Source organism: Etheostoma cragini, chromosome 5 (genome assembly GCF_013103735.1).
Source record: "Etheostoma cragini isolate CJK2018 chromosome 5, CSU_Ecrag_1.0, whole genome shotgun sequence".
In the NCBI taxonomy this organism is placed as follows: Eukaryota; Metazoa; Chordata; class Actinopteri; order Perciformes; family Percidae; genus Etheostoma; species Etheostoma cragini.
Genome location: NC_048411.1, coordinates 7,957,279 through 7,979,000, shown reverse-complemented (window position 1 = coordinate 7,979,000; position 21,722 = coordinate 7,957,279). Strand labels below are relative to the sequence as shown.

The window sequence follows — 21,722 nt, the reverse complement described above, 5'->3', positions numbered from 1 at the left end:
CAAAGCATTTGTGAAGCCACAACACGCACAACCTTGAGGCGGATGGGCTAGAACAGCAGAACACCCCACCGGGTACCACTCATCTCCACTACAAATAAGAAAAAGAGGCTACAATTTGCAAGAGCTTACCAAAATTGGACAGTTGAAGATTGGGAAAATGTTGCGTGGTCTGGTGAGTCTCGATTTCTGTTGAGACATTCAGATGGTAGAGTCGGAATTTGGTGTAAACAGAATGAGAACTTGGATCCATCATGCCTTGTTACCACTGTGCAGGTTGGTGGTGGTGGTGTAATGGTGTGGGTGATGTTTTCTTGGCACACTTTAGGCCCCTTAGTGCCAATTGGGCATCGTTTAAATGTTGTTTAAAATTGTACTTAATGGATGGGATGTGGTGGAACAGGAGCTTTGTGCCCTGGATGTGCATCCCACAAATCTCCATCAACTGCAAGATTCTATCCTATCAATATGGGCCAACATTTCTAAAGATAGCTGTCAGCACCTTGTTGAATTAATGCCACGTAGAATTAAGGTAGTTCTGAAGACGATTGGGGGTCAAACACAGTATTGGCATGGTGTTCCTAATCCTCCTATAGGTGAGTGTACACGAAAAATAGTAGGAATAAAATAAAAGAACAAACATTTGAATATATACAGGGTAGGAAAACAAAAATGTGCAACTGCTTAAATAATACGCTAAAATGTATGCTAAATGTAAATAAACCAATTGTGCAGGTTGCACTTAATGCAGTATTGTCGTGTCTAAAAGTCTTATCTAGCACCCAGTGATGACGTGTTAAAAACTGTTATTGCCTGTAGTAGGAATGATTTTCTTTAGGGGTTTGTGCGGCATCGAAGCTGTCGGTGTCTCTTTGAGAAGGTGCTCCTCTGTTGGACCAGTGTGCGATGGAGAGGGGGGTCTGGGTTATCCATGATACATAACAGTTTGTTCCGAGACCTCCTCCATGTCTCCTGTTTGCAGCCAATCACGGAGCCAGCCTTCCGGATCAGTTGTTCAGTCTGTTTTTGTCACTGGCTCTGATGCTGCTGCCCCAGCAGATGGCGGAGGAGAACAGAGCGCTGGCCACAACAGACTGGTAGGACATCTCCAACATTCTACTGCACACGTTGAAGGATCTCAGTTTCCTCAGGAAAAAGAGTCTGCTCATCCCCTTCTTGTAAACAGCAGTGCTGTTGGTTTTCCAGTTCAGCCTGTTGTCGATGTTGACACCAAGGTAGCTGTACTCCTCAACCATGTCCACGACTCTTCCCAGGATGCAAAGCGGAGCAGTTCCCTTCCTCCTGAAGTCGATCACCATGTCTCTGGTCTTATGCACATTTAGCAGCAGGTGGTTCTTAACCGAACACTCCACAAAGTCATCCAGCAGCACTCTGTACTCTCCCTCTTGTCCATCTTTTATACACCAAACAACTGCAGAGTCATCAGAAAACTTCTGTAGGTGACATGACTCTGAGTTGTACTGGAAGTCTGTGGTGTATAAGGTGAACAGAAAAAGAGTCAGCACAGTCCCCGGTGGGGCCCCCCGTACCGCTCACCACCACATCAGAAAGAACACGGTCCAGACGGACAAGCTGTGTTCTGCCTGTCAGGTAGTCAGTGATCCAGGAGACTGTGGACGCACCGACACCCATCACCATTAAATATGGGTCAAGCGTATTTGTACAGGCTTTTTATGTACTTGTGTAATGATGCGTCTCTGTCTATGGAGTAATGGTGGATTACTTCAACAGAATTTGTATTTCCTATGATGCCATAGGAATGGCCCACTTGACTCTGCCTCTGCTAGTACTTGTTGCCTTCACATAAACATTCTAGTCCCAGTACCCAAACTGAGTTCATTTAAACAAATTAAATGCTATCAAGCCTATTTAAAAAAAAATAATAACTCACTTTCAAACTACATGTTTCAGCTGTATACTCCTCAGTCAGAAATAATAATATATAATCTCCAATATCTTAGGAATCATTTTCATCAGTACAACCAATCACATCATGTGTGCAGAGTCGCAGTTTGATGAACACAAACAGGAAATGCAGAGTTTTATTCCCTGACAGTCTGTTATTTATTAATAGCAGATCATTGCTATATGTACAGTGGACCGTTGACATTAGTGCTCCCACTGCCTAGCTAATTGCTGCAGCTCTGCATGGCGCACTACGCAGGTCAAGCTTTTGTAAGAGATTGGTGCTCACAAGGAGCTCATACCATCCAGTCCTGGCAGTGTGCAGTGCAGTGCAGAGCAGCAGAGACTTACAATCAGCAAGCAAGACATGAACAAGAAGGGATGGGATCCTCCTTTACTTTGAGGGGGTTCTCCTTACATTGTTGACCTGCTTGATTCACATTGTCCCTAAAGTATACAGTATATTTTTTTTAAGATTATTTTTTGGGGGCATTTTAGGCCTTTATCTCGACAGGACAGCTGAAGACATGAAAGGGGAGAGAGAGGGGAACGACATGCAGCAAAAGGGTCGCATAGGTTGGAACCAAACTTTATACTGTCTGATTAACATTAATGCTGTGAAATATTCCCAAAACTCCGTAACGTTGTTACATTACACTCCAGTAGTCTCCAACCGCATTTCAGCTAATGCTATTAAGGTAGGGGGACTAGACGTCCCGGTTTGACTGGGACAATCACGATTTTGAGTTGCATGCCACGAGTCCCGACAAAAGCCTGTTGGGATGTTAAAAACTCCCGGTTTACACCAACCACTATGAAGATGTCCCGGTTGTCAGTGATTACATAGTCAATTTAGTCTTATTGTAGCCCGATCATTAAATAAAGCGTCCAGCGTATGATTTTAACAATGTGTGTGTATCAGTCAATCATAGCCGTCGATCCCCGCACAATCTGTGTAGCCAGTGCTACAAGTATATTTGTAAACAATGCCTCTTCATATGTCTCGTTTTAACGGTTAGGCCATTTCTAGCTAGCTAGGCTACACAAGGTCACAGTGACTACGGCAATGCAGAAGAGAAAGTTAGCATTCATTAAAGATATGCAAAGGACTTACCCCTTCCTCCAAGGCTACAAACTCATGGCTATTCCTGAGGATTCAGGAATATAGGATATAAAGGAATGAAGTGCTGCACAAATATAAATTAATTCATGCATGAATTCATAAATCATGTACCCTTACCGTAAAGTGTTAACATAACTTTAGTTCAAGCATGAGGCAGCAGCAGCAGTTCCAAATAATTTGTTTACTGGATCAAATTGATCCAGATTTGGAAATCCCATGTTTTGCTATCCAGGATCTCCTGATCCATCTAACTTTCATGCTAGTTTTTTAAAAGAACATTGAACATCCCTCTTTTGCTTTTGAAAAAAACATTTCCAAGATTTGATCCAATCCGTTATCAGAAAAAACTAGGCCCAGGAGTATAAAATGTATAAAAATGCAACATAAAATAATCAACAATTAATAATTAAATTGCCACCTACTAAAATGTTGTAACGTTAGCCCTATTGCTAAATTGTGGCACATCATATTATAACACAAGTACTCAATAATCTGTTATTACCATTCATCAGTTGCACAGCTGAATAAATAAGATAAACATAAGGTTGAACACTTGGAGTTTCATTCAATACAAACGTAACAAGACACAAAAATCTCATATTTTGGTTTTCTTTGGGAACTTCTGCCGTTGCTTCACTTCCTGTGGAGTTAACAAGCGGAAATACGGACAGCACCACTGTGCCATTGCAACCCACTTTGTGGTTGGAGGTTCTATTAATCCTGCATTCTAAAATCCTGTCAACCATGCTGTCAAGAAGAGTCAAGCATTCTGCTGCCACCTACTGTCTACAGTAATTAAAACTAAATCTATTTGTTCAGATATTTTTACACATTCAAACATTTCAATTAATTTGATCAATTAGTCTTTACTCATTCACACATATGAATGTATACATAGAAAATGTTTTCACACATTCAGATACGATGGTACACAGCTAAAGTATGTCTTACCCTATTTGGTTTCCATAGATTTCTGGCATTAGGTCTTTGCTTCTTTTGATAATACTAAGGGCAAAAGCAAACTGGCACCTACTTAGACTGAAGTATAGATAGTTTTACACCTTGCCAATACAGCTTACATTCCATGGCTGCTGGAACATATTTTGAATTGGGGGTGCTAACAAATTTTCAAGAGTGACATTTTCTGCCAAAGTGAACCACCACACAAGACACTGCATCCATCACAACGCTCTACAAGCGGAAAAACTAAAACAAGAATAAAATCCAAAACCCAAGAGAGGGAAAAGTTATGCATTGGTACAGAATATGCCTACTGCAAGTTCAACCACTGAGCCACAAAATACAAGGGTATGAAACACATCGCTGTATTAAATCAAAAGTTAAACTGCCTCATCGTCTGTGGCTAGCAGGGTTGATGTGGGAGTGAAAGGTGGAGAGGTGCTACTGCTACTTCTTTCAGTTACAGTTGCGGAATTTTCCGACTAAGGTCTATTTGTTTTTTTAGCCTGGGATTGATTTATTAAGAAACCCAAAATGCGCTTTCATGTTATAGGCAAGTTAACTTCTGTACTGTTGAACCAGCAGGAAAGTTTCCACAACTATCTTCACTCATGAATGAGTGTCATAGGTGTGTTTATCTTGTCCCAACCAAATTGTAAAATCAAATTGCATTTAATTGTAATGAAGGTCAGTAGGTTAACATCAATAATCAATTCTTTAAATTAAATGTATGTTATTTTTAATTATGATTGTAGTTTGTCTACCTTTCGCTAAGGGGGTGCTGCTGCACCCTCTGCACCCCTAGTTCCCGCGGCCATGTTGCATTCAAATACATTTAACATCCTCCTAATTGTGTGTCTGGGTAGTGGACTAAAGATAGCAGTCCAAATCTCTGTATACAGTATTAAGCATAGTTGGCATAGTGAAGCCTTGACTCCCTCAGAACTGTGGGAAGTTCACCAGCTTGGGCATTAATTGCCAGCAAGGGAAATGTCAGGTGCTTTTAGCTTTCGTCACGAATGGTAGATGTAAAAAAGAACTGCTTGTTTGGGGGAGCCTCTGAGAGCTCCATATAAATGACCTATGAAACAGAGGCCTGTAATTGCTGCACTACACTTCCAAAGCATATAATCAACACCCACCTTCCCCTGCCACAGCTGCTGGAAGCAAGGACGAATACAGTGGGAGTTATATCAGCTGTACATACAAAGTGAAAGTAGTCAGTCATACAATGACTGTTCCCTGTATAGAGAGACAACACCCCGAGTGCTTTATATAACATTACATTTTTCTTTTGTTAATATTTTCTCAGGGGAGTTAATGGTGTGCAAAATTTGAGTCACATGCTTTTTTATCTGTGAAGAGACCTCCCAGCAGCCCTAGGAGCCAGATGTGGAAGGACAAAAGGGGAAAGAATGAGGGATTCTCTTAAGTGGTGTAAGAAGACGCCAATGTAGCAGGTCTGGTGCACCGGGATGAGGTTGACCACCACAGCACCTCTCCTCCCTCCAGCACCTCTCTATTTTGGTACAGCTAGCACCCTCAAGCATAGACTGTAAAAATAGAAGCCATAGCACCCATTAATCACCCACTGGTTTGTGGACTGCTGTTCTGAAGCCCTGACTTTGGTGATATGTGCCTCGACGTTTTTTATTTTGTTCAACTGCATGGACGATTTTTGACAAGAGGTTAGAGCTCGGGAGGATGACGCGGCCAAGCCAGTGTTGTTTATGGTTGCAATAGCGCTGCACTGACAAGCAGCGGGTGTCTCTCCCTTTAACTTGATTGATAATGTCCCCATGGAGCAATTTATGGCGCAGCAAGGCATACATGCAAAACAATTAGATAAACAGCACAACAAAAGACAAGAAAGGAAGGTGACCCAAATGAAGTGGGGCACTGAATAATAAACACATGTAATACAACCAAAACTTTTCATTTCTGATCACCAAAACAGCTATCCGTTTTCTCTTCTGGAGTGAGGACCACTAAGAGGCTGGAGAGACCTAGGCTCAAAGGGCTCCCCAACACAGTGGCCTAACTGCTGCCGTCTTATAGACACTATCTTTGTCAGGAGTTGGCTCTTCTGCGCAAATATGTATGGCACCCTGAGGTGGTGCATTGGCAGTGGAGCCTCTATTGCAACATTGCACAACTACTTGCGTTTTGTGACACCCTATGCAGCAGGGCAAGCCAGAACCAGTTTCAGGGAAACTCTAGCGACATCCATCCAGCCTCCAGATCCAACAACAGAGTCCAGTGTCTCTTTGAATTTAACCTTCTATGACCTGAATGACTGAGAATCTTTTTTGTACTTCCATGTTATTTTTACATTATGACTTAAAGCTGATAAACACAGCAAAGTTGGAAGAATGCAGGTGTGGTAAACATTTCCATAGTAACACCGAGCTCCACCAGTCAGAGATGTTGCTGTTATGCTTAGGCCTGTGGGTAGTGCAGTTCTACACCATGAACGTTCACTGTGAATAAAGCATGCTTTTCTTAAAACAAGGCTGATATTACACAAACATCTGGTTTCTACAGGGGCTTAAATCTTTGTTTCACAATCTCGTAGCTTGTGGTTTACCTTGCACGGTTGAGACATTATGGCTAACCATCAAAATCCCAATGGAGAAAATGAATGGGATTTTTAGTTTCACAACATAAAACTCTATTGGCCTCCAGTTTTATTCTAGTTTCGGTTTTAATATTCACTTAAAGTTGTATGCTGTATTTCCTTTATTGGAAAATTTATAGCACTTTGCCTTACAGTTTTCCCTTTAAACTGACTTTTGCACTCACTATTATTGTGTTAGCTCTGCTTAACTTGCCATTTATGTTAAGTTAGTTTGCATGCGCCAAAGTGCATGCAGCCTGTTACAGTTGCTCTGTCTTTTCGTCTTCTTACTTTTACTTTTTAACAGTCTTTATGTTTTTATTTAATAGTCTTTTTTGTTTCTTACTTGTGTGATTCCTAGACTCTAAGTTACAACTTTACTACACTCTCTCAAATCATGCGAGTTGGGAGAGTTTTGGATAGCCACGGCACCGTTGCGCAGCAACTTCATGACTTTGTTTACACCCAGGACGAGCTGATTGCGCTGAAGCCAAACATGGCGCCGTCTTGGGCGCCCCGGCCCACAGACATCCGCACGGAAATCTGGAGGAGGTCACGTTGAGGATGCAGAGGTGGAATGAAGCGGCGAGGGAGGAGAGATGGGTCCAGGCAACGAAGGCTTAGGAGAAGGAGATTTAAGCCGTGTCTCCCCTCTCTCATCATGGTCAATGTGAGGTCTCTGGGTAATAAGATGGACAAGCTAACAGCGTTAGTCCGGAACTGAGGGAGTACAGGGAGTGTAGTCTAATGTGCTTCACAGAGATTGGGCTACACTCGGATATTCCCAACCACAAAGTCTCCATCAACGGTTTTCAGTTTGCCGTTCTAGTTAACAACAGATGGTGTAATCCCGGTCACATTACAGTTAAACAGCGTATCTGTAGCCCGGACATTGAACTGCTTACTGTGGGACTCCGGCCATGTTATCTACCAAGGTAAATCTCACATGCCATCGCCGTTGCTGTTTGCATTCCGCCCTCTGCCAACCCGACGTCGGCGTGTAACGTCACCCACACCGCCATTGCTGAACTCCAGACTCAACACCCGAGTGCCCTCATAGTGATCTTGGGTGACTTCAACCATGTCACCATGACCACCACACTAACTAACTTCACCCAGTATGTGAGCTGCCATACTAGAGAGGAGAGGACCCTGGACCTGCTGTATGCTAATGTCAGGGACGCATACAGCTCTCCCCCCCTCCCCCCACTGGGCAGATCCGACCTCAACCTGGTTCAAATCAACCCCCTTCTGTGTGCCTCTGGCAAAAGGCAACCTGTGACCTCAAGGACAGTGAGGAGATGGTGGGGGAGGCCTATGAGACACTTCAGGGATGTTTTGAGGTGACAGACTGGGATGCACTTTGTGAGGCACATGGAGAGGAGATAGATGGGCTGACTGAGTGTATCTCAGACTACATAAACTTCTTTGTGGTCCCAGCAAAGAATGTTTAGTGTTACCCAAACAACAAACCGTGGGTAACAAAGGACATCAAGAACATCCTGAATGCTAAGAGGAGGGCTTTCAGAGCTGGGAATAGGGAGGAGGTGAGGGCCATTCAGGGGGACCTGAAGGTAAAGATCAGGGAGGCTAAGGAGAAGTACAGGAGGAAGCTTGAGCGTAAACTGCAGCAGAACAACACGAGGGAGGTCTGGAGCGGCATGAGGACCATCACTGGCTTCAGACCGACTGGCAGCAGAGGAGTTGATGGCAGCTTGGACATGGCAAACAAACTCAATCTGTTCTTTAACAGATTTGATGCTCCTGCTCCTGCCCATCCCCCCACCTCCAACAACACTACCCACCCCTCCCCCCCTCACTGTCCCTTGCCCTCCTCCTGGGAGATCCCCTCTCCCCCCTCCTCTAGCACTCAGGTTAACACCTCTCTCCAGACTAACTCCCCCTCACCCACCTGTGACCTCAGTGTGCCTCACTGCTGGCCAGGTGAGAAGACAGCTGACCAGCCTCCACTCTAATCAGGCTGCAGGCCCTGATGGTATCCATCCTGGGGTGCTCAAAGCCTGTGCCTCTCAGCTATATGGAGTCTTTCACCATGTCTTCAACCTGAGCCTTATTATCCAAAGGGTCCCCGTGCTATGGAAGACATCTTGCCTCGTTCCTGTGCCAAAGACGCCATATCCCAGTGGCTCCAAGGACTACAGACCCGTGGCTGACCTCCCACATTATGAAGACCCTGGAGAGACTGGTTCTGGAACAGCTGCGGCCCATGGTCAGACCTCTCCTGGACCCCTCCAGTTTGCCTACCAGCCCCGGTTGGGAGTTGAGGACGCCATCATCTTCCTGCTCAACCGCATCTACGCCCACCTGGACAAGCCGGCGAGCACGTTAAGGGTCATGTTTTTTGACTTCTCCAGTGCTTTCAACACCATCCGGCTGGCCCTGCTGGGTGAGAAGCTGACAGCGATGCAGGTGGATCCCCCCTTGTGTCTTGGTTTGTTGACTACCTGACTGGCAGACCACAGTATGTGCGCCTGCAACACTGTATGTCAGACAGCGGGGTCAGCAACACCGGGGCCCCACAGGGGACTGTTCTCTCTCCCTTCCTCTTGTCCATCTACACCACAGACTTCAACTACCACACAGAGTCGTGCCATCTTCAGAAGTTTTCTGATGACTCTGCTGTGGTTGGATGTATCAGCGAGGGTGACGAGGCTAACTACAGAGCTGTTGTGGGGAGTGAGCAGAACCATCTACAGCTCAACGTGACAAAGACCAAGGAGCTGGTGGTGGATCTAAGGAGAGCCAAGGCAGCAGTGAGCCCTGTTTCCATCCAGGGGGTTAGTGTGAACATTGTGGAGACTACAAATACCTGGGAGTGCACTTGGATAATAAACTGGACTGGGCCAAGAACACTCAAGCCCTCTACAGAAAGGGCCAAAGCCGTCTCTACTATCCGAGGAGACTGAGGTCCTTCAACATCTACAGGACGATGCTGAGGATGTTTTATGAGTCTGTGGTTGCCAGTGCTATCCTCTTTGCTGTTGCATGCTGGGGCAGCAGGCTGAGGGTAGCGGACGCCAACAGACTAAACAAACAGATTGGCAAGGCCAGTGACATTGTGGCGGTAGATCTGGACTCTTTGTCTGTGGTGTCAGAGAGGAGGATGCTGTGCAAACTACATGCCATCTTGGACAATGTCTCGCACCCACTCCATGGCTTGCTGCTCAATCACAGGAGCACTTTCAGTGATAAACTCATTCTCCCAAAATGAACTCCCAACTCCTCCCTCTGAGTATCTGACACACAGACTCTTAGAGAGGTTGAAACTTGACCATATTATCTCTTTTGTGCAATAACACTGGCTTGTAATGTGTGCAATACTCAACGGCTACTATTATTATTATAATTATTACTTTTCACCATTGCAAAACCTTAATTATGATATTTATGTAAATACTGTATCATAATATTCCTTTAACTATGTAAATATCCACACTCCTCATATTTCTTTATTTCTTTATTTATATTTCTACTATTTGTGCAACTGTAACACAGAGTTTCCCTTCGGGGATCAATAAAGTGTTTCTGATTCTGATTCTGATTTTTTTTAAACTCCAGACACTCTTCAGCTGACCATGGGTGTGAGGTAACGGATGATGAAGCAGTGGGTGAAGAGTTAGTGAGTAATGTTAAAATGTGAATTTACTCCCCTACAATTATTCACAAAACATGTCTTAAATCTACTAAGTCAGGAGAAAATGAAAAACAACAGGGTCACTTTAAGGGACCATGAATTTTTTCTTAGCTTTGACCAAACACTTCCCAAGGTTGGGGGACCCAACAGCATCCTATCAGAAGCCCTGTCTCCTCAGCAGCACCGTGGTGTGGCAGTAGTGTTGCCTGGGACTCTCATTATGCCCATGGGACAGACAGAAGGAGCTTATAACTGTCATGAGGAGGAAGACAACTCTGGGCTCCTATAAATAGCTGTTTAAAAATAGCCTTAGGTTTTAGTTATGACAAGAAGTCTCTGGGAGGCATTTAATGCAGCTTGATCAGCTTAAAGGCTGACAAGAAGACTGTCATCTGAATCCACGTCCCCCCACGTTTCAAAAACCCGTCTCTCCCCGTCCCACCTAAAACTGAATTGTTTCCTGGATTGTATATTACCCTAACCCTAACCCATGTAGAAATGCAGGAAATGGGATTCAAACCAAAGTTACATCTTGTCTAAAGCCAACCATGAACCTACCAACACATCTTTTTTTTAATTTTCCAAAGGACACATACAGTGTAAAAGAAGACCATTAAGTAAAGAATAAAGCCCTCCTTTTAGCCCTTAAAAAAAACAATGAACGCTAGACAACAGAAAAGTAAATAAAAATAAATAAATAAAATAAAATAGAATAAAATAAAATAGAATAAAATAAAATAATAAAAACGAAATAAAATAAAATAGAAGGTTTGCACACTTGAGGCATACTCAAGGTAGTCAGTCAAAATGAGTTACTGTAGCCATGCATGTCATCTGAAAATATACTTTGAGAATTCAGACCATGCTAGACCATGAGGCCACTCTGAAGGGTCCCTGCACCATCTTCCCCAATATAGTCCAAGAAGGGGTCCCAGATTTTGAAAAAGCAAAAAGGCATGTGTCTGAGCTAGAAGCTAATAGCTTCTAATGGGAGAAGCTCCAACACACTTCAAGTCCATTGTGAAATCTCGGGAACAGAGCCTGAGATCCACAGGATAAGAATGTATCTCCTTGCATTGCACCCTAACCCTAACCCTCCTTGCTTTAGGATTTAACCCCAGAATACAGCCAACAGGAGTTAGAGATAGTTATTTTTTGAATATAACATCAGTTTCTTTACATATTTTGACCCAGAAGTCATTCATAAAGGGGCATTCAGTGGAAAAATGGATCTTCAGACAACTTACATTTGTTACAATATTTTGAGAGCGGTGTGTAACAACATTTCACGCTCTTATAAAGCCCAGAGTTGAATGAAGAGACGGACAACTTCAGTAGTTTGTTATTTATTTAAGATGGTGTTTCACCGGTGTGATATGAAGCCTGTATATCCTAAATGGGAGATGCCATTTAGGATATACAGGCTTCATATCACACCGGCTTAGCTTTGTTGGTAAATAAGCAACCTGCAGGGCCTGACCAAACACCATCCCATTCATCATCCAAGATAGTCTCCCCAAAGTCCACTTCCCAGAGAGATCTGACGTGAACCGTACAGTCATTGGTTGAAATTGACCTCGTAAAACCTGCTAATGAGTTTTCTGGAGTCAGACTTCAGGAGAGCCTTTTCCACAGCTGAGGTTAAAACCCATTAGGATACGACCTGGTATTAAAAAGAAAGAAACTGCGTATTTGCAAATACCTTAAAAAGTTATAAAACAAAAGTTATAAAAAGAAGGTTGTATTTCTCTCTAAGCTGATCAAAAGGTAACACACTGTCAGCAAGTCACCCACAGTCTTTATACCCCTATTGAACCGCAATGAGAGGCCTTGGTCGGCCAGACAAGGAAGAAAATCTGGGTTCAAATGGACAGGTGCAAGGAGGGGAAAAAACACATTTTGGCCTTCTAACGTTCTTATCATCTTTCAGACTTTTACAGTATTCTGGAAGACAATATTGCCCTTTAAGTTAAGGCGAGGCTACCCGTTAGAAGCATATAATATATGGAGCAAGGGAATAGGGGCAACTGGGGCAGCCTCTAAATCAAGCCAGGTGGAACCAGTGCCCGATATAGGTGCAGAGAGATGCTAACTGATATATATATAATCCGGTAATGCCAAGCTCCCACCCTCAAGGGGGTGCTCCAGAGAAAAGAAGTCACAGAGCTATTCATAATGATTTTTTTGTTAGCAGGGCAGGGATCATTTGGAAAGAATACAGTAAGCGGGGAAGTATAGCCGTTCTGAAAAGATTCAACCTGCCTAGGACAGACAATGGCAAAGCTGTCCATCGCGCTAGGTCTAGCGTAATTTTACGAAGAGAGAGGGAGTAATGTGTAAGCCCAGGTTGACGAAACCCAATGGGGACCAGCGAAACAGAGCAGAGTCACACGGTAACCAAGATACATGAGAAGTGAGGGGCATAGCTTCAGATTTAGAGTAGTTAATTTTGTAATCTGAACATTGATCTAAGGAATTAATTATGTCAACAACCCGTGTAATAGAGGATTCAGGACTGTTAAGGTAAAGGAGGACAACCTCCTTTATTGTGAATCCATTGCTTTGGGTTAATGATGAATCCAATGTTTTGGGTGCATCTTAAAGATAAACCCAAAGCATTGCATTCACATGCTTTTAAGTTGTCCTGTAGGGATTCAACTGCTTTTGTCCAAGACATTTTGAAATGGAATTTGTAATTTAAACTCCTGCTATTCCTATTTTCATTCAACAATGCATGGCATTGCATTGCCAAAAAAAATCATTTAAATAAGGGTGACTAATGTTGTCAGTTTCTAAGCAACACACACACACACACACACACACCTACGTCATTTCCTATACACGGAGGTTCTGAGAGCATCCATATCAGCGCTCCCTGCCAGTTGCGCACAGATCAGGCTCCGTCCAAGTAAACCCGAAGGACTATAGAGTTTGTTCTGTGGACAAAATAAACATGGAGAAGGTCATATACATTTTTAAAATTCGCAAGGACAAAGGGAGCCTTCCATGGATCTGGATCTGCTGGGTTTCACAAATTACACCGAATACTATTTGAATCGCTGAAGCTCGTCCCGGTGAAGGAAGCGGTAAAGCTTTTGTTCTACGTGGAATGAAAAGACTAAATAACATATTATTTATTCAGTGCAAGAAGAATGCAAGTATCGTCTGGGACAATGGGTTGTTTCTAGCTGACACACCGTGTGCAGCGCATTTCAGCGCCGTTACGCGCGTATAGATCCCCGGTCACCTGTTGAAGTTGCCAGATGCGGGGTGAGCTATTTAACGTTTTGCTTTCAAACGGAGGTTTGACTTAAACATCGCTTAAAAATATGATTGGTCCGTTCTACCGGCTCTATATGATGCACTGATTCCCCGGTATGTTGTAGGATGAGCGCGGATCTGGAGCGCGTTTCGATCAACACGTCGGTGAACTCGGGCGGCCGTGCGCTTTCGGCAAACGTCCGGAGGCTCCACAACGCTCTTAACCTGCTGCTCAGCGATCTGGAGAGAGAGCAGTTCATCCACTGTCTCAATGTGTACCACGCCAAGCGCAACGTCTTTGACCTGGTCCAAACTCTCAAAGTGATTCTCAACACGCCCGGCAAACGACAGCTGCTGCCCATGCTTCGCCTGGTCATTCCGAGGTCCGACCAGCTGCTGTTCGACCAGTACACGTCCGAGGGACTTTACCTGAAGACAGAGCTGCTCCCCAGCAACGGCAGCGTGGAGGTCTTTGGAGACGAGGGCGACTCAACTCTGCAGGGATATGTCAGTACCATCCATGAGCAGCCCCTCACCTCCGGCTGTCCGGACGGTTTCAGCGCCGCCGCGGACCTGTCGGCCTCCATTGCCCCGCCGTTTTTCGAGGGTCCTTTTGGAGAACTGCGCAAAGTCAACCTGACGCGCTCCAGGAGCCACGAGGGTCTAGGCTTCAGCATACGCGGGGGGTCGGAGCACGGCGTGGGGATCTACGTGTCCCTAGTGGAGCCCGGATCTTCGGGCGAGAGAGAAGGACTGAGGGTTGGGGACCAGATAGTGACCGTGAACAACATATTGTTTGACAATGTCACTCACGTAGAAGCGGTGAAGGTAGGATATTATGCAGTGCACGTGCTCGAGTTTGAGTGGTTATCTCTTAATTAGGCAACGACATCTGGTTAATCTCCACGTGAAAGACGTTGTTTAAAGTGAATAACATAGCCTTGTCAGCCTACTTACTTGAGTTCCACAATTGAAGTGATTCCATCTTTGTTTTCTCCCACCAGACTTCTGTGTTTAGGTTTTTACATCTATTAGAGATTAGATCTCTCCATGGCCAACTCAAATCTATTGGATTATAATATTAGAGCTAGCCTGAGCACAAGTGCTCAGAAACCCCCCTATTATTGATATACCTAGGACAACTATAGGTCTAGTTTGTGTTTGTCAAATTTAATGAGGTTGTGATAACCCTAGAGTCCACAACAGGTCATTCTATTACACAGTTTGGTCCAGTTTAAAAAAAAAAGTCTAACTACAATGAAACGGCAACTAGGGAAAACGTCACAAATTAATACAACTGTGATAAATAAATCCACAAGACTCTCAGCTCTGTAGTCATACCCAATTTATGCATTTCCAAGACTGTAGGGAAAAAAATATTCAAACAAACCATTTTTAGAATAGCTGAAAATAGTATTGAGTGGGCTTGTCTGTAAGGGGAAGAATTGTGGGTACCCATAGAACCCATTTTCATTTAGACTGCTTAAAGGTCCAATGGGTGGGAATTTCTCCCATCTAGCATTATGATCATATATTGCAATCAACTCTCTCGCGCCACGCAGCTCAAAGTACGTATCACGGCTACGATAGCCTTGGCGCTTCAAAAAGTCAAGATGTCATCCAGGTCTGAATCCAGCTTTACCTCCGTCAATCAGGACAGTTCGTTTAATTGTATTAATTGCAAAATGTTATCTAAAGATTTGGGGAGTACTACAAACATTCTTGTTGATGTTAGCCATGTTTCCTTCCTCAAACTTTCTTTCGAAGTTTATTCCCAAAACTATTGTGCACTATCACCATTGCTGCGTGCAGCGCTAAGTGCCGCCCAAGACTATTGTGGTTTAGAGAAATGCAAACAACCCATAATGTTTTTTCCCTAAACCTAATGTATCTGTGGTGGGCAGACCTTACTGCACAGCGCTGTGATGATAGGTCTGGCAATGCATGGCTTTACCAAACATAACACAACACAAAAGTGGAAAGATTCTAGTTGTTATTATTTAAGTCCTTAGTTACAAAATTAAAATAAATAACCTTAGGGTCCCACCTCTGATCGGGCAGACAATCATAGTTTAGCATAATGTGGATACCACATCCTAAAGTTAATCTATAGATTAATCTAGATATTTGTTCTAGAAGGTGTGAAAACTCTCCAGTCGCCTCTTTGTCAGCCCCGCAAAATGTCTGCTGAGCTGTCTATTTCACAAATATTAGCTGTTTTATATTAACATCCCCATAGTCATACATAGTTGTATCATTAAGTAGGCTATAGGAAAATCAAATTCTTTTATTTTCCTCGTGATTTGAAATGTAGCATGTGTGAATACTGCAAAAGTTGACTCAAACTCTGCTAATGGAGAACAAGCAGAGCGGTGAGTATGGGCTCTTTTCGCAGCCATCAGCGGACTACGCTCATACTGCTGTTCTCCTGGGGATTGATTGAATCACTCTGCCCCGCCACCTTAGAAGCTGCCTGTGAAAACTCAGCTTCGACAAGCTGACAAAGAGAGTCAGACCTTTGACTCTCTTTGTCTTTCTCTCTCGCTTCATTTCTTTGTCTCTCTTTTCCCGATTCCTCTCTTTCCCTAAAAAGAGTTGTGAATTCTTTTTAGATACTCTGATAGAATATTAAACCAGGAGACTCTTCATTGAGGAATGTGTATCAACAAAATTTGCCCCGCCACATGAAACGTTTTTTTGTGATTAAATATTTTTATCATATAATTACCAAACAATACACTGAGACATAAAAACGCGTCCAAGGAACGAAAAACACAGAGAGGTAAGATGGGGGGGAGACCTAATAAAAACACAACAGTAGGAATGAAATCCACAGCTTACCAGTAATACATACAAAAACAGACATACACAAACACACACAAACAAACAAAAGACATTGACAGAGAGACAGACATAAGGCATATGGGACCAAACACATGCCCAGACAGAAAAAAGGAGGCTAAAGCACAGGTCTACAGTATCGATTTCAATGATTCAGCCATGTTGTTGAGTCCAAAATCATTTGTGACGCTCCATCTATGCGAGCTGTAGAATGCTCCATATACTGTATATGACATCCAAAAAGGAAAGGGTCCGTGTACAAATAGACAAGTCATGAGGTGATTTCCAACAAGTTGCAATCAATTTCTTAGCAGCTGTAAGGCTAGCAAATTCGGTACATTTTTGAAGGGCTGACAAATCATTCAGAATCAAAGCGCTTACAGCAACAGGTCAAGTCAAGGCGCATTGAGTGCTGATCTTAATTAAAGGTAAAAGAAAAGTGAGGAACTTGGTAGACTGAATGTGTTTTGTTGGAAAATGCCAACCTCATTAAAAATGCGCTATTTAGGGGGCGCTAAATGAGTCATAGCGCCCCCATAGTGGCAACAGGAAGTAGGCCTAAAAGTCAAGGTGCTAAACTTTAACAAACTCATCCCAGAGATTTCATCAGATCAACTTCAAATTCGGTTTGTCATCTAAAGACCTTAATGATGAAAAGTTATTAAAAGAAGAAAAAAATTGTCAAACGATGTGGCCGTTGTGTGGGCGTGGTGTGGCATTTATTGATGAATAAAGATGTTGTAACTTTAGTGTACATTGTCCAATTTGGCCGAAATTGAACAAGTGTCCAGGCCTGAGGACATTTATAGGTCAAAATTTACTTTGGTCATAGTGCCCCACTCAGCAGGGAGTTCCCTCTTCATGTGTGATGATTTGCGCTGTCTGAATGCCTCGCAAATGCACGGTTGCAAGAAGCATGCAGAGAAGCGAGGGCCCATCCATTTAATAATTTTATTAATTGAAGGAACTGGTGGGATTATATTTAACTGGAATACGTTACAGGATTTCATGGAACTAATAAATAGATTTATTGTTTGATTAAATACTATATCTGAATATTCTGATCTAGACTGATGCCATATTTTGTTTGAATATAATATTTCACAAAAGTGTGCTGTTTCTCTAACCTTTGCTATTGTTTGAAGTTATTTTTAAACAATTTGCTGTATTTGTATAGCGCTTTTCCAGTCTTAACAACGGCTCAAAGCGCTTTTACATCTACAGGAAACATTCACCATTCACACACTGCGGCCGGGGCTGCCGTACAAGGTGCCACCTGCTCATCAGATAAACATTCACACTCCAATGCGCAACACCGGGGGCAACTCAGGGTTCAGTATCTTGCCCAAGGACACTTCGTCAATGACTGCAGGGGCGGAGATTGAACCACAAACCTTCAGATTGGCAGGCAACCGCTCTACCACTGAGCCACAGCCGCCCAACAATGACTGCTGCATTTTACTTGTGTGTTGAGAAACAACATTACATAATCACAACCAAATGACTTCACTAGCATATCAGGCCCTCAACAAGCTCCAAAAATAGAAATTCTTTTTTAGATTGCTCCATGCCAGATGGAAGAGGAAGTATTTCAATAGGTGAAGTTATCCTTTGCTGTCAGTTTGATGAGGCCAACATGATGTGACCGCTTGTTATTAGAACAAACCTTGTTCACTGCTTGGCTCCCTTAGCTGTTTTTTCAATAAAAACTGCTGGATGCTGCTGTTGTCAAGTGTCCTAGAACACAGCTCTCCATTTTTCAAAGCCTATGTTCTAGATAACATGCATCAGTGTGTGGGCAAGCCGATGGGAATCAGCTCCCTGATGTGGAGTAGCAGCCTGACAAGTATTGTAGCTACAGTAGATCAGAAAGCAGAACAGTTGTCACAATATTGTGTGTGTGTGTGTGTGTGTGTGTGTGTGTGTGTGTGTGTGTGTGTGTGTGTGTGTGAGAGAAACATAAATTCACACATCAATATATTTTTTCAAAATGTTGTTTCTTTCAAGATTACTTTTGCTCAGAAAGCAAATTTTGTTCAGCGATAAAATAACGTAATTTATTCCAAACAAGGTAAATTTTTCTCAGCATCACGTGTCGATGACTTGTGAGGATCATAATACAACAACAGGAGGATCTATAGACGGCAACCTGTACTGTTTCCAACTTGACAAAGACAGCGTTTTTCAGTTCTTACCTTTCACAATAAAAGCCCCAGACATAAGCTACAGTCTAGACCGTGGCAGTAGTAGTATTTTGCTAAAAAAAATAAAAAAAATAGGGGGAGCTAATTCCTGTGACTTTATTTTGCAGACATGGAAAAAAATAATGACATATTTGTCTGACAATTTGTCTGGAGGAGAGAGAAAGAGAGAGGGGAGATAACTGATAGATGTACATGTTAAGGAAAGTATCTGGCACTGGAGATTTGAGGTGACAGTCAATTTAACTCAATATACTTCCTACACACACACAGACAGACACACACACAGACACAGACACCCATGCACAGACAGACACACACACACACACACCGTTATCTGCCCATCTTCAGAGGTCTGCAATCTTGGTGTAATCCTAGACTCAATCCTCTCTTTCCAGACTCATATTAAATCCATACCCAAATCTGCCTTTCTTCATCTTAAAAAGAACTCCAGTTGTCACTCTCAAACTCCATAGCAGAAACCCTCATTCACGCTTTTATTACCTCCTGTTTGGACTACTGCAATGGAGTCCTGTCTGGGGTCCCAGCAATACCCTAGACAGGCTCCAATGTGTCCAAAACGTATCACCCCAACCCTCATCCACCTTCACTGGCTCCTAATCATGTCCTGCATTAAATATAAAATCCACCACCTAACAATCCATCCTTACCCTGGCCCCACAGTACTTTTCCGACCTCAGCTATCCATACACTCCACTCTGAAACCTGCAGTCTTCAGACACTGGCCTGCTCTCTATTCCCCACACCAGAATCTGTACCTTCAGAGACAGAGTGTGCTGCCCCATCCAGTCCCAAGTCCAAGTGTCCTCAGGCAAGACTCTGAACGTTGAATTTCTCCTGATGCTGCGCCATTGGCGTGTGAATGTGTGTAAATGTTTATTTGATGAGCAGATGGCACCTTGTATGGCAGCCTCAACCACAGTAAATAACAGTAAATAATTACTGTTTGAAGTAATTATCTTTAAACAAGAATGTAGGGACTGGTTCTTCTGTCTCTTCACATATTATTGCATTCTATTTCTAAAATAGGCTGACATATTGTTGCAGTAGTTTGAGTTGCCAGGCTGAGACCACAGCATCCACAACAATGTTGTTAGTAGCTTGTCTCACATAGCCTGACATTACTTCACAGCACAGCGGAGTAGCTAATGTTAGATGATGGTTATATTGACAGTCATAAAAAACACTGCTTTTAGAGCTCTCTACCCAACTGACAGACACAGTTTTTCGGCTTAGAATGACTTTAGGAACCACTAAAAACACAACAACCTCGCTTTCCTCTCCACCCGACGGACAGACACACTATCGACTGAGAAATTACGGTGAGAACTGCTAAAACCTAAACACACATTATTGGCTTAGAATTACAGCAACAATTGTTGAATACATTGATGCTAATGCACTCCTATTGTAGCAACAACGGAATGACTGCTTTGTGCCCTTTCACTATGAGCTCGTTTTCAACAGTTAGTTAATCTCTAAACTAGAAATAGGGTCAAACAGCATATAGAAGAAAGCACTGTTTGCTAGGACATTTGTGTGTGATGAAAGTGCTGAGCATCTGCAGGGTTGGGTCCTCTACTGTATGTTAACTCCTCAAAGCGAGAAAAGGCTATGTAGTGGATTGTCATCACATCAAAACTGTCCTCCTCATCAACATGCTGAACTGTGGAAAACCTAGGCGCTTAAAACAGAGTGTTAGCCAGGTGCAGGTACCACTTTTGTAGATGAGGGTGATGTTGTACTTCTGAAGTCTTAGCATCGTTCTTGGAAGTTTTACTGGCGCTGCATACATGGGCTAATGGTTACAAGGGGCTGGTGGTCGGTTTCTATGATCATTGGCCTGCCATAGATGTAATCATTTAAACATGCAAAACCATGCAAAGCCTATACTGTGAAGCATCACAGGTAAGTGTCACCGGCTTACTGACATCATAGTACGATAAAACAGGTGGGCAAAACATGTGTTTTACAAATTGCTTTTGTTTTGGAGGGGTAGTCTGTGAGACCGTCCTTCGTGAAAACATGTCCAACAGCTGACCTGGCTCAGCCAGAACCTGCACTTGAGCGGATTAAGCTTTAAGTTTACTTCTCTGGCACAGAGCACTTTTCTCAAGTTGGCGTCAAATTCTTCCATGTTCTAGCCTGCGATAATTCTGTTGTTGACTATCATGGCACAGCGACATTCAGCAAAGATCTGCTCCATGCAGCGCTGAAACACCCCATTTGTAAAAATCTGTGCGACCAAAAGGAGTGCTAAAAGTGGTCAGCATTGAGGGTTGGTCAAGTGTCAAGTTAAATCTGCCAAAGACATGGCACTAAGCTGGTCATTGGTCTCTCTGAGATGCATGTCTATCCCCACATTTATTACAGTATTCTCCTACTGGTTTTTCATCTTTATCTCAGGCCTTTGTTTTCTTATGTACTTAGCTTGAACTGCATCAACATTAGTGAGAGTGTGCTGTGGAGAAGACAGTGTCCTAGTGTGCTCTTCAAGTCAGCTCATGAATTTGACAGATGGAGACAGCCTTAGGTAATACCAAATTACTATTACAGCATCTATCGTAGTAACACATTTCTCAAATTGTCATTATTAATCCCACAGGCTGGTCCATCTCTAATGAGCTCTTCATAGTGATCTCCAAAATTGCAGCTTTTTGCTTTTAATCCTTAAATCACCGAAATATGATTCAATTGTCTCACCAGCCTTTTGATTTTGTGTGTTGACCTTGTGTCTCTCCATTGTAACATTGATTTGAGGTTTGCATATGTCCCAAGATTTCCTCTTGAGGAATTCCGGATCCTTTTTGGATTCTGCAGGAACAAGAATGTTTCTGTCCTCATAAGGCTCCCTCACTTCCCCTGCATACGCAAAAGACTGTTGCCATTCAATTGCCTCTGGTCTCGCTAGATTGAGAAGAATGCATTCTTGAGTGCGGACCAGCTTGTCAATGTGTGCCGCCTTGATAAAAATGTCATATTCTTGTTTTAAAAAGCCGTCAGCTGGGGCTTCTAGCTCACCCAGTAAAATCGTTTGCCCCATGTTGGCTGAGTCCTGCAGCAGCCTGGGTTCAAGTCTGACCTGTGGCCCATTGCTGCGTGTCCTCCCTCATCTCTCGC

At 43.2% G+C, this 21,722-nt stretch overlaps 1 protein-coding gene across 1 annotated transcript in view; it reads left to right on the top strand.

Moving 5' to 3' along the window:
• Nucleotides 1–13,118: 13,118 nt before the first annotated feature.
• whrnb (whirlin b) overlaps nt 13,119–21,722 on the top strand; it is a 95,004-nt gene continuing 86,400 nt past the window's right edge. The window contains exon 1 of the mRNA XM_034871885.1: nt 13,119–14,367. Within this exon, the coding sequence (XP_034727776.1) occupies nt 13,666–14,367 (702 nt within the window). The 5' untranslated portion in view covers nt 13,119–13,665. The remainder of the gene's footprint in view (nt 14,368–21,722) is intronic.